At 34.7% G+C, this 12,238-nt stretch overlaps 1 protein-coding gene across 1 annotated transcript; it reads right to left on the reverse strand.

Moving 5' to 3' along the window:
- Window positions 1-392: 392 nt before the first annotated feature.
- Window positions 393-11,991, reverse strand: LOC121146049 (protein LEG1 homolog). Its single transcript, XM_040965307.1, has 6 exons — window positions 11,667-11,991; window positions 10,649-10,726; window positions 7,884-8,068; window positions 7,421-7,542; window positions 3,304-3,542; window positions 393-708 (listed from the first exon to the last, which is right to left on the reverse strand). Exons 1-6 carry the CDS (start codon window positions 11,980-11,982, stop codon window positions 599-601), a joined length of 1,050 nt encoding a protein of 349 aa, XP_040821241.1. The 5' UTR covers window positions 11,983-11,991; the 3' UTR covers window positions 393-598.
- Between the last annotated feature and the right edge of the window lie 247 nt (window positions 11,992-12,238).

Consider the following 12,238-nt stretch of genomic DNA (forward strand, 5'->3'; position numbering starts at 1 on the left):
CTCCCCACTGTGCAGCAGTGCCCAGCAGCTGGAGCAACATACCCTAGCCCAATGTATCTCACCCTCAGCTGTGCAGCACCATACAACAGTGTGCAGCATTCCTTGCATATCTCAAAAACATTCAATAAGCAATTGTGCTTGCACACTAGTATAGTTAGCACAAAGTTGACATTAACCCGGCCCAGATTATCCATCTGCTGTTGGCAGCTTTTCTCACAGTAGTGTAGGCCATTTGTCTCAGTAAAAGAAAATGCAGGCAATTGCCATTACTGGGATTAAATATTTTGAAGAATACCATCAACAAATATTAAAGGACTGTAAATTGTTAGAAGTTTCCAAACTGCATAATTAACACACAATTTTTAGCAAAAGTAAAAAAAAAAAACACAATTGCAGCTCTTTTTTTTTTTAATTTGTGGTAGAGTAGTTCATAAATTACTGTGTCAGTAGGGAGATTCTAGGATGAAAATTTCAGACATTCAAAGCATCAAGAAGCTAGGAGGAGCAAAGATTCCACTAAATTGTAATTACAGGATTGATGTTTTAATTCTGCTACATAAATATCTAAATCACCATATTTGTAACAACTAAAGTTAGGCTACCAAAAGCTGGGTATTAAGAGTAGCCGTTTGATAAAGAACCGCCCAAAGGCCTTGTTCACATCTGATAACGCCATGAGATTCTTCCAAAGTGTTAAAAACACGCCACCTGAAAAAAAATCAGATGTTTCCAGTTAGATATGAATATATGAACACAATTTTAAAATGAAAAGTACACAAAGTGCCCAAATCTACTGAAAATGAATTATATTTGTAGTTCTACTTAACAATTGATTTAACAAATTATGGAACAAAACGCATATTCTAAGTGCACTAACAAAAGCCTGCCATTTTAATCAATATTCATAACTTTTCAGAAATGATGGACCAGTGCTTTAAGCACAAAATTCCATGACGTAAGTAAAGGATAATTTTGAAGTGTGATCACACTATTTCAAAAAATGGATTAATCTCTGACAAAACTATTTCCTATCTCTGTATATTACACATTTTTAAAAACCAGATAGAATGTTTTCCAGTAATGAAGGATTCCTGGGTTTTATAAAACTGAATATTATTTACAAGTTAATATCCAGAGTCTTAGAGTCACTTTATGAAAATGTACAGTGTTCTAATCATAAAATGGTGAGACTTCAGTTTATATATTTTTCATTAGCTCAAGGAGAGTTTAATATTTTCAAAGAATTAAATATAGTACGGTAAATTACTTCTCAAAACTAAAGTTAAACAGCTGTATGTCTAAAACTTCATATTGCAATAACTGTTCATTTTTGTCAGTTAATCAAAGTTCAAGGACTCATTGCTTAAAAAATGAAAGTATTGTTATATATTTTCTGTTGCTGCTATATGAAGACATTAACCCTAACATCCCTTATTTAAACTATGCTGTCACCAATATATTAATGCATTTGTAAGTGCTAGCAAGAGCTCCAAAGTCACAGTTAAAATTTACTCTGCAGTATTTCTAATTGTTTTAACAGTTTAACTGAAAAATCACTTCATTTGTCTGCTAAAAAGATCTTATGTTTTGCTTCTTTGTTTTATTCAGATCAGCATCTGCGGGAATGTGAGGATCACAGGAACTCTGCAGATTGCCTTTCTCCTCTTCCTTGGGGATGTCACTCCTCTTCAAGGAAGTTCCAGAGTCAAGTTCTAAATGGAGGCCTAAACTTCTTAAACATTCTCCTGCTTTGCAGTTGTAGTGCAGTGTTTGAGCACTGGGCCTCTGGTTAACTGGTGTTTGTTTAGCCAAGTCAGTAAATAAGAAGAAATAAGAAACTGTTCATTCCATAAGAACACAAAGAAATAAATGATTTTGTTGTAAGGAAATGATAACAGCAGATACTGAATCTCCATCAACATAAACAGTTATAAAAAGGCAACTGTTAACACCAGTGTTGTTGAGGCAATTGTATGGTCAGGATTATAGTTGAAAAATAAGTCATCATCAAAATTTAAGGAGAACAGCAAATAGCCATGCTAAAGAAAGGGGATGAGAGATGGAATTCAGGTATGTCAGGCAACAACAGTTATTTAACACATATAGCGGTAAGTTAAGAGCCAAGAGAATGATATGTACCAGAATTGCAGGATCTAAATTTCATAGGTTAATGGGATGGAATAATAATGGGAAATTCAGAATGACATAAGAAAAATAAATAAAAAGTGATTTTAATGATATTTACTTTAGAAGTACTTTTACTTTTAGACCTGGCTGAATTATTGATGGTATCGAAACAGAATCATAATAGAGGACAGAAAGGGGTAATGATGAAAATGAAGTGAGAAATAACAAAATTAGTCACTGGAGATTCAAATCATTAAAGCGGAGGAGACAGAATCAACTCATAGAAAGTGGCAGAAGGATAGAGCAGCATATTACAAAAACAGCTTATGAATGAACATGTCAGCTTGAGAAATACTTGTGAATGTTTTCCATATTTGTATTCACCAGGTAATCTTGGCTGCAGAAGATATCCTGGTGCTAATTCAATCAATATGCTTGGATGTTTCATTGGGAAAGAATGAAAAGAGCAGGAAACTGAGGGCACACAAAGTCATGAAGAAATAAAGGCTGGGGAGTGGAAGCTGACCTTGGCAGTTAAGATCCCCACATGCCACAGTAGATGGAATATCTTGGATCAATTTTTAGTTCTGACTACTGCCTCCTGCTCCTTGTCTAAAGAGACCATGGAGTGAAGCTGTAATGGTGGAAATGATATGGTTTCTGCAAGATAGTGAGCCACCTAAATTGTGTTCCCATTCCTGGTTCTGTTTCAAATTCATCCAAGCCATTGTGAAGACTTTGAAGAGCAACCCAGAAAACGGGATTGTATATGCCTTCTTTCCTTTCTATCTCTTTGGTTTTCTCTCCATCCTTATTCTCTCTTTTTCTGTGTCCCTCTGCTTCTCTGTCTCTTGCTGCTTCTTTGTTTCTCAAATATTAAAATAATGTATAAAAATAAAAACTGAGGATGCTTGAGGAACACCAACCACCTTTTCATACACATGATAATTAAAACCATTTTAGTGTATTGTGAATGAATATGTATTGTGGTAATTTGTATTTGGATTTTATGTATTTGCTACAGGTTTTAAGAAAGTTAAACTACTTTATCACAATTTCTTGCCACTTTATAAAATAGAGCAGATGAAAATACTTGTTGAATGAATTATTAAACATATTCTAACTTATGTGACTAGACTAGCCATGTCGCATTCATTTAGCAAATTGTAATTGTACCTGAAAAGTCATTTATTGTTCTGATGAGTTTTACTGCAACCAGAAGTGCTTTTTGCCGTGTGCTGAAGTCATCCGGGAGGCTTTGTGCATCTTCGTCTCTGAGTGGCCTATGTGGGAATCCCTCTAGTAATTCTGCTGCACTTTCAAAGTAGGGGCGATAATCAGCAGCCTCACAAAATTCAATGGCAAGGAGAAAGTTCATGGTGAAATCTCTTTCAGCTGCTGAAGAATATGCTGAACTAAAAGAGCATAATTAGCAACAAGATTAGAAAATATAAAACAGTGCATTTTATATGTAAGCTTAAACATAAATATGTGTTTTCATGCTTGTTGCATCGGTAATTGTGTAATTCTGTGACTTATGACATGCTTATTTACTCTAATAGAATTAACCTTCCATAATGTTTCTTCTGTAATTTAAAACATATAGAAATAGCAATCCCTTCATCATTTTCATAAGATGTATTCTCTGCATTTGTTCTATATTTTTTCTTTTTCTAGCCTGCTCATTTGCCTAACAATTTCACTTTCAGTTTCATATAAAGTAAATTTTGGTGCTGGATAATATGAAACAATATTTGCATATAACATCATGTAACAGTAATTTATGAGAATAAGAAAGTTGTCACATAAATCTGCTAATGTCTATCTCATGAGTATGTGTAGAATTATCTGAATTTATAGGAAAAAAAAACATGTAGTCAGTATTTGGAATGGTAACCAAAGTATTCCCCTGTATTGTATTATTGTCAAATCTAAGACCAAAGCAAGAAAAAGGTTCAGCTTCTCTGTTTTTCATCCAAATGAAAGTTTATGGTTTTACTCATTCTGCCACAGTACCAGCATAAGAAACAATTTACAATTAAAGTTAATATGGTCTTACAAGGATCACCCGTAAGATTAAACTTTGTCTTCTAGACATTTAAATTGCTGCTGAGTTCCTGCTTTTGTCCTGGGAAAGCAGTAAATGATGGCCCAAAGCCTTGAAATCAGCACCAAAATAGGAGACCAAGGTTAAGCTACTGGCTTCTGGCATCAGACTGAGTTCAAACATTGTGTCCACTTGCGAATTGAACCTGTGAACCTTAGGCCATCTTTCTGTCTCTAATTCTCTTGTAAATCTATCTTTTCAATGAAAGTAAATAAAATCTTTAAAAATTGATGCTGAGAAAATAATTTAGACAAGATTTAATTTTGAAAATATTGTATTTGCAAGTATAAATGAGTCTATAGATTCATGAAATACCCAAGTATATTCCATAAGAATATTCTGCAAAAATAAAGACCAAATGAACAGATTTCAGTCAAATAAAACTTGAGGCAATTTGCCACTACAAGTCCAGAAGAAAATAAATTGTAAAAGGATTTTTTTTCTGGGGCTCAGCATGCTACAGGATCCCATAAAGGCACCTGTTCATATCCTAGTTGTTCCCTTTCTACACAGTTCCCTGCTTGTGACCTGGGAAAGCCATACAGGACAGCCCAATGCTTTGGGACCCTGCACCCATGTGAGAGACCCAGAAGAAGCTCCTGACTCCTGGCTTCAGATCAGATCGGCTCAGCTCCACCCAGTGTGGCATCTTGGGGAGTGAACCAGTTAATGGAAGATCTTTCTCTTTGTGGCTCCTTCTTTCTGTAAATCTAACTTTATAATAAAAAAATATAAATCATGAATAGCAAAAATAAAAATACTATTTTATAAAAGGATCTTTTCTAGACGTAGGCAAAGTATGCCAGATGGTAATTTGCAGAACTGGGATGAATAGAAGGGGATTAAAAACTAAATGCTTAGGTATATCTATAAAAATATTTGCTTATAAAAATTATTTGTGGTATTTATGATTGTAATTATGCCAATAGTACATATTTTGGCAAGAGAAAGATTTAAAACATGTATATCTCCTTCAAAGTAGTAGTTCTACAAGTAATTTGTCTGACACACAATTCATTAAAGTGCACTTGAGGTACTTCCTACAACTTTTCACAAAAATAATCCGCAAGACATTCCATTGCAGGAAGTCATACTGATTTATTTTCTCCATCAAAATAAATTCATAGGAAAAAATACTGGAAAAACCACATATCTGTAAATTAAGTAATAGAATAAAAAGAAGGCAAAGAAATATCTACCACAAAAACTTAATTTTGGAAACTATTTCTGCTTATTTATGTAATATATTAAAATTGTGAAAATTTAGACATAAAGTGGCATCTGAAGCAAATCTATACATTTAACAATGAATAAATTATATAAATTTCCATTTCTTAATATGTATAACTATAAAAGAAAATATTTTTCTGAAAGTTTATGAAAATAGATGTTGAAATTAATGAAATATAGCATTAACAATAAAAAAGAAAATAAATCTTTTCACTTTTATTCATAAAAATGAGTTCATGAAAAGACTTTAATTGCATTGGTGAAATAGAAACAAAAAAATAAGAAAGGAAGTACATCACTTGTATGCTAAACCTTCGTGAGGGACAGTTTTAAATTTGTTGCCTAAAGGAATAGTTCAAGAAAATATTAAGTTGCAATCACGCAACAATACAAACTATAAATTCTCTTAGCTACTTAAAGGCAATAATGAAGAAAATGATAATACATGATGGCCAATTATGTTTATTTCAGAGATGTGAGGCTCCTCTAATTGAAAATCAAATTGTTTATTTTTAACTGTAAGAGAAAAATTAAGAAATCAGTTGACTTTCCAAACATTTTATGGAAATTGAGTTCACAAATAATCACAAAAAAAAAAATGATCACCCAAAGTTGATAATCTCCACCATTTTGCAACTGATCATATAACAAGGAAAAAAATTGAAAATCTGATCAACATCAAATCTTTTTAAAATTAGGGTGGATATTGTGCTGCAGTGGGTTAAGCTGCCTCTTAGGATACCCACCACACGTATCAGAGTGTTGGTTCTTACTTTTGATCCAGCTTCCTGCTGATGCCTGAGAAGATGGCTCAAGTACTTGAGTCTGCAATCTTGGGAGTCTAGGATGGAGCTCCTGTGTCCTGTCTTTAACGTACCCAACCCTGCATGTGATGGGTATTAGGAGAGTGAACCAGTTCATCTCTTTATCTTACTGTTTCCTATTCTCTCTCTTTGTCTTCTGTCTCTCCTTCCACGCCTGTCTCTTGCTGTTACTCTGTTATTTAAAACAGTAGATAACAAGTAAAATTAAATATTTTTCTTTTTTGATTTTTTTTTACATTAAAACATCACCAAAGGGATTGGTCTGATATTTAATACAATTTAGTAGTTCAATCCATTTTGGCTTTTTGTGGTAAATATATTGCTGCAAATATGGTTCAGAATTTTACCAAACTAGTCACATAACTATGTTGTGCAGTCTGCTCTTCATATCGGAAAAGTCTGGGTCCAGGAACTCCACTAGGCTCAGATAGAAAGTATTTGGGAAGCAAAGCAACTCCCTACTAGTAACATAAGTACAGACTTCCTTTACTTGTCATTAGTTTCTAAACAGAACAGTTCAGAAGACTTTCATGCATCATTTACACTTTATTAGATATACTCTGTAAATAGAGATGACCTAAACAGGAGGTTGTGTTTCAGTAATATGCAAATGCTATAGCATTTTACACATAAGTTTTCAATTGATTTGGATATGTGCAGAGGTTCTGGCAACAATCTCCAACAGGTTCTGAGAAATGTCTATATGCCATCTGGAATCCCAGAACAGAAGTTTATTCTCCTCTGCACTCATTAAAAATAGTTTCAACACAAAGAACATATTTATTTTGAACTAAGAGCAAGCAAATGCCATAGAAGTCCTTCTGGAAGAGGTGTACACACAGCCATGTTTTCACCAAGTTCTTCACTCCTGAGCCAAATGATTCTTACATGAACTGCAAATAAAAGTTCATGCATACATTTGCTGAGACATTTTAGTAAAAATGAAAAATGACTACAGGAAGTATCTATATATATATATAGATGTGTATATATATATACATCTATATACATATATATATAGATATATATATATATATGTGTATATAGATATATATATATATATACACATTGTGCTTGTTCTACCAGGAAGAAAGATGGTAGTTAATTCTGTCATAGGGAGCAACCATCTTACATGCTGTTGAATTTCGCTGTTGCAATATCAATGCCAGCTTGATGGGTGTCCCACATGTATTTGATTGCTGTGGTATCAATTTTATCTTCAGCAGTGGGTGATGTTGTCTTGGACTGCAAATACTACAAATACACAACATGAAGAATCCAAATTAAAATCAAATAAGCCAAATCAGCATCTTTGATTTCCAAAATAGGTTTCTCTTTAAGATTTATTATCAATACTAATTGCTACATTAACATATGAGGTTTTACTTTTTGTATTTTCTTTACAAACAAATGAATGTAAACTTAAAACTGTCCTCCTTGTGGCAGTTCAAGAATAATTGCAATGAAAGGACCATTACTCCACCTATAGAGTTTATATGAACTCAAATACAACGTCTTGCTAATTTTTTAGTAATACATCCATGAAAGATCTTTATTGATAACATTCGGGGGGAAAAAATCACAGTATACTGTACCTTGTAATATCTTTTGCCCAAATTCAAAGCCCTTGGGTGGGCTGCACGACATTCACGAAGTGAGTAACAGTAATCAGATCTGCGCTCTTTTCCACGTACAAACTCTATCTCATAGGGTATATCTCCCAAAAACCCAGTTTCAACGGCCGCAAGGAAATTTGTACTAAGCACGTAGAAGTTAACGCCTGTAATGCAACAGAATAAAGTTGTGAAATATCTGATCAATAGCAGAGTAGGTAAAAATCCCAAGACTCTGCGTATATGATAATGAGTTTCTCTTCAAATGTTATTGTCAAATCCATTGGCTCTGGGAAATATCTGAGGTTGAAAAGGTTAGGGTTAATCACATTTGGAAAACTGTCCACAGTAGCAACACAGCCCAGATAGTTGCACATAAATGAACATCTTGTGCCTCAGTTTCCAAGGATCACTCTTCTATATTGACTTGCTTCTCAAGCAGAGAGCAGACCACAAGGTTTGTCTGGGGAACCAGTTTATCACTTTGTGTTTATGTAGAGGGTGCTCAGTGTGCCAATTGTGGGATGTGGCGTCAACTCAGGAAGAAGCTGAGACTGAACTGTTGAGGCAATCATTTCACATCTTCCAGATTTTCAAGTTTCTGACTCCTTTTCCAAAAAAAAAAAACCTGCATTGCCTGCATTGCATTTCTTTAACTGTTGGCTGACTTTTTCTTCAGCTTCCTGAACTCAACTAAGTGCACATTCAAGGCAGTTGCTTCAACATATATTTTTTGCATTTGTAGTTGGTAAAAGATATTTTCTTGTTCATATCTGGTATACTAACTGACCTTCTCATTCCATTTGTTTTTACTTTTAACCTATGCACTTGAAATGAATGAATAATGGCAATAGAGTTTATTTTGATTTCTCTGTTACAATCTAGTAGGTCATTGACAACAAACAGAACATGTTAGATTGCTGAGGACTAAATTTCTAAGCAGATAAAAATCCCCACACACTTGCAAATAATTTAAGGAGAGTGGCATATTTATTGTTTTGGAAAGCCACTCACAAGATATTCTGATTACTGACACAGGACAGTGGAACATAAATGGTCTTTACCCTCTGGAAATTCTGGAAAGGATTCAAAACCAAAACCAAAACTAAAACAAACAGACTGGTGCGTATTACACACAGAGATGAAAGGTCACTTTCATTCTCTTTGTTTACTCATGGAGTAGTCTATGATCCTATCCCAGAGTCCTTCTATACAGTCCTTTCTATAATTAAAGTCTTTCTGTGCTTTAATCTGTCATCTCTATGCCTCTACAAGTCCTAAAATCTGAAAAACTATGAAAATATATTATCCTTAAGAAAGTAAAGCTGGTTAGAAGTACAATATTTTTTAAAGTACATTTATTTCTAAATATTTTCTATCTAATGTGTTTACATTAATGAATAAATCTGGGAAACACCAACTGCATTAGAACTAGCCTATATTAAAGAAATAAAGTAAATTGTGCAAACTATGTGTTTGTGTGTGTGTGTTTGTGTGTGTGTGTGTGTGTGTGTGTGTGTGTGTGTGTGTGTGTGTGTGTGTAGGGGTGGGTTTAGATTGGAAGATAGGAAGGCAAGCTAAAATTGATTACTTGGTTGGTAGTAAGGGCAGTGGATTTGGTGCAGTAGTTAAGATGCTATTTAGGGGCACAGTATTATGACATAGTCCTAGACACTCTACTTCTGGTCCTGCTCTCTGCTGTCAGCTTGGCATCACAGCAGAAGATGATTCACGCACTTGAGCCCTGCAACTCATGGGAGGAAGGGCAGGATTCTCCTAGCTGATGGCTTTCTCTGGTTCCAAGGCTTGCCACTGCGGCAATCTGAGGAATTAATCAGCAGATTGAAGATCTCTCTTTCTCTCCCTCTCTCTCTCTTGCATTGTAATTTTTGCTTTTTGAATAAATAACTGGAGAAATAAATTTTTAAGCAAATATGAAATATTGCTTTAAGGCTTTCATCCCCCTTGAGATTGATCAGTTTATGGCCTCACTTTGGTCTAGTTTTCTACTAATGCAACGCCTATAAAGGCAGCAGGTGGTTGCCTAGGTATTTGGTTTCAGCCTCCATATGGCCTGAGTTCCTCGTTCTTGCTTTCACTGAGGCCTTGCCTTGAGGGTTTCAGGCATTTGGTGAATGAACCAATGGACTGTGAAATTTCTCTTTTTTTCTGCACTCTTCTAGTTTTCAAATTAAAGTAAATTTTAAAAATTAAGAAAGAAAAATTATTTTACAGCCCAAATAATAGAGTTTGGAATGTGCTAGTTGCTTTTTAGAGTAAAGGAATTTATCAAGCTCCATTAACTTCTGTAACATTATTTGCATTGTGGCAGCATTAACAATTATGGATAAGAACAAATATAAACCATGTATTAAAGAGTTCAAATCCTATTTTGAAATGAAGTCAATATGGAATAAATGATCACTGGTACACAAATCACCAAGAATGTGTGGAATCAACAACGGAAAGCCTGAAAAAAAGTAGGGAATTTATGGCACAACCATTCTTGAAATGTAACTCAAGATAATAGCATGCTATAGATTATTATTTACAAAGAACCACCATGTGAGTTTACCTTACCAATTTTATGTCTTAAATACATTAGTTCTTAGGAAATTACACAGACATTTGTACATCTCTCTGAAGATATTTCAGAATTTACCAAAACTTGGCCCACACCATATTAAAGCAGAGGATGCCACGTGTTCGCACATCAGTAAAGGAACATGAAGCAAATCAGAACTTACCTCCCCAGCCACTCTTGCTCGATACGCAGCCACTCCCACGAGCACAGACTGAACTATTAGAAGGTTCTGAAAGTCGATCTGTAGAATAAACAGAGCAGCCACAAATTACCACGGCAGACTTACAATAGAAATGTTGAGAACCAGAGGGAATGATACACATTTCATTTCAACAAACACAGAATTATAATTCTTGCTTATAATTTGACTCTTTGGCACACTGGCGCTTACTTCCATACTCTTGGGGAGTTTCAGACTTCTGAGAAACACCAGGCTGCAAAGATCCCATGTTGAATAAGAAGGATCAGCAGGACATCTCCCAACACAGCAAACCAACCCCTGTGACTCACTTCATTCTTCCCCCAAATGAGTCTATTATGCCCACTGAAATGAGCCAATCCGATAAGGAAAATGCCATATATTCTCTCTGCTATAACATTCATGTAAAACAACATTCATGCAACATTCATGTAAAACAAACAATAAGTAGACATATAAACATGAATATTCACCTATTCTCACAGATTAACTGTGTAATGAAGACTAGTATATCGGGGAGTAAAGATGTGTTACAGTATGCTTCTCTATTCCTGAATAAAAGCAGGACTACCAATGCAACTGCAAAATATGCTTCGACAATATGATACAAGACTTCCCACCATTGCCAATACCAATAATGAAGCAATTACACACTTAAGTGGCAAGATGTTGGTCATGTGACTATTGCTGATGTACTAAAATATTGTAAAATGCAGGAAAAAATGATAGGGAGGATGGCGTGTTAAGGATAATGAGTAAAATCTATATCTACAAAACTGCATCATGTAAAATATTAAAAATGAAAGCACAAAATATGCAAGCAAATATTTAATGTTCTGAGCACTATGTCCTATACTTGCTTCTTCATTAAACTAGAATCTAAACACATCAGTAAAAACATCTAACATCACTTAGACATATTCCATGCTCTCAGCAATGAAGAAAAAGCAGCCTTCCTTGCAAATAATGAAAACCTACATACCCGTCTTATACAGTCTTCCGAAAAACATGTTGAGTGCCCATAAAGCATTGCCTGTATTGTTTTGTCCAGGCTGGAAAAAGTATTTGTCTGACTTGTTGAAAAGAATCTTATACATTCTCAATCGATCAACATATTTCCAAATATCAATGATTATTTTGTTGTTCCGTACTGGAAATTCTGATATGTCCCCAATAACTTCATCCCATAAGTCAGGGTAATTGTAATTTTCAGCTGAGCTTGACTCTGCATTTTGAGCCAAGCTTCCAGCAAGGAGGCTCAGGAAGAGGAAAGTGGGAATCATCATAGTAGACCCCATTCTCTCACCGTCCTTGTGCCTAGCTCACATCTCAAGCAGAAGCAATATATAGTAGACAGAAGCCCAATAATCTCTCCTTCTGTTGTGGAGTTACAGATCTACCAGCAGATACAACGCAACCAATCACGACCTACTTAGATAAGAAGAAAATTAAACTACAACTGCCAATATAAACGTAGTCATTAAATTGACAAAGTTCCTTTCAAACTGCTCCAAGTAAATAAATGTTTTGTATGTAACTTATTATGCATACTCA

Source organism: Ochotona curzoniae, unplaced genomic scaffold (genome assembly GCF_017591425.1).
Source record: "Ochotona curzoniae isolate NIBS_2020 unplaced genomic scaffold, NIBS_Ocur_1.0 scaffold_3890, whole genome shotgun sequence".
NCBI classification, from domain to species: domain Eukaryota; kingdom Metazoa; phylum Chordata; class Mammalia; order Lagomorpha; family Ochotonidae; genus Ochotona; species Ochotona curzoniae.

What these genes read in the sequence shown, in the direction of transcription:
- LOC121146049 (XM_040965307.1), bottom strand. Translation starts at nt 11,982, where the DNA reads ATGGGGTCTACTATGATGATTCCCACTTTCCTCTTCCTGAGCCTCCTT. An exon ending in TGGGCAAAAGATATTACAAG is followed by an intron (nt 7,543 to 7,883) that starts GTACAGTATACT and finishes GTGTATTTGTAG; the next exon opens with TATTTGCAGTCCAAGACAAC. An exon ending in AACAATAAATGACTTTTCAG is followed by an intron (nt 709 to 3,303) that starts GTACAATTACAA and finishes ATTTTTTTTCAG; the next exon opens with GTGGCGTGTTTTTAACACTT.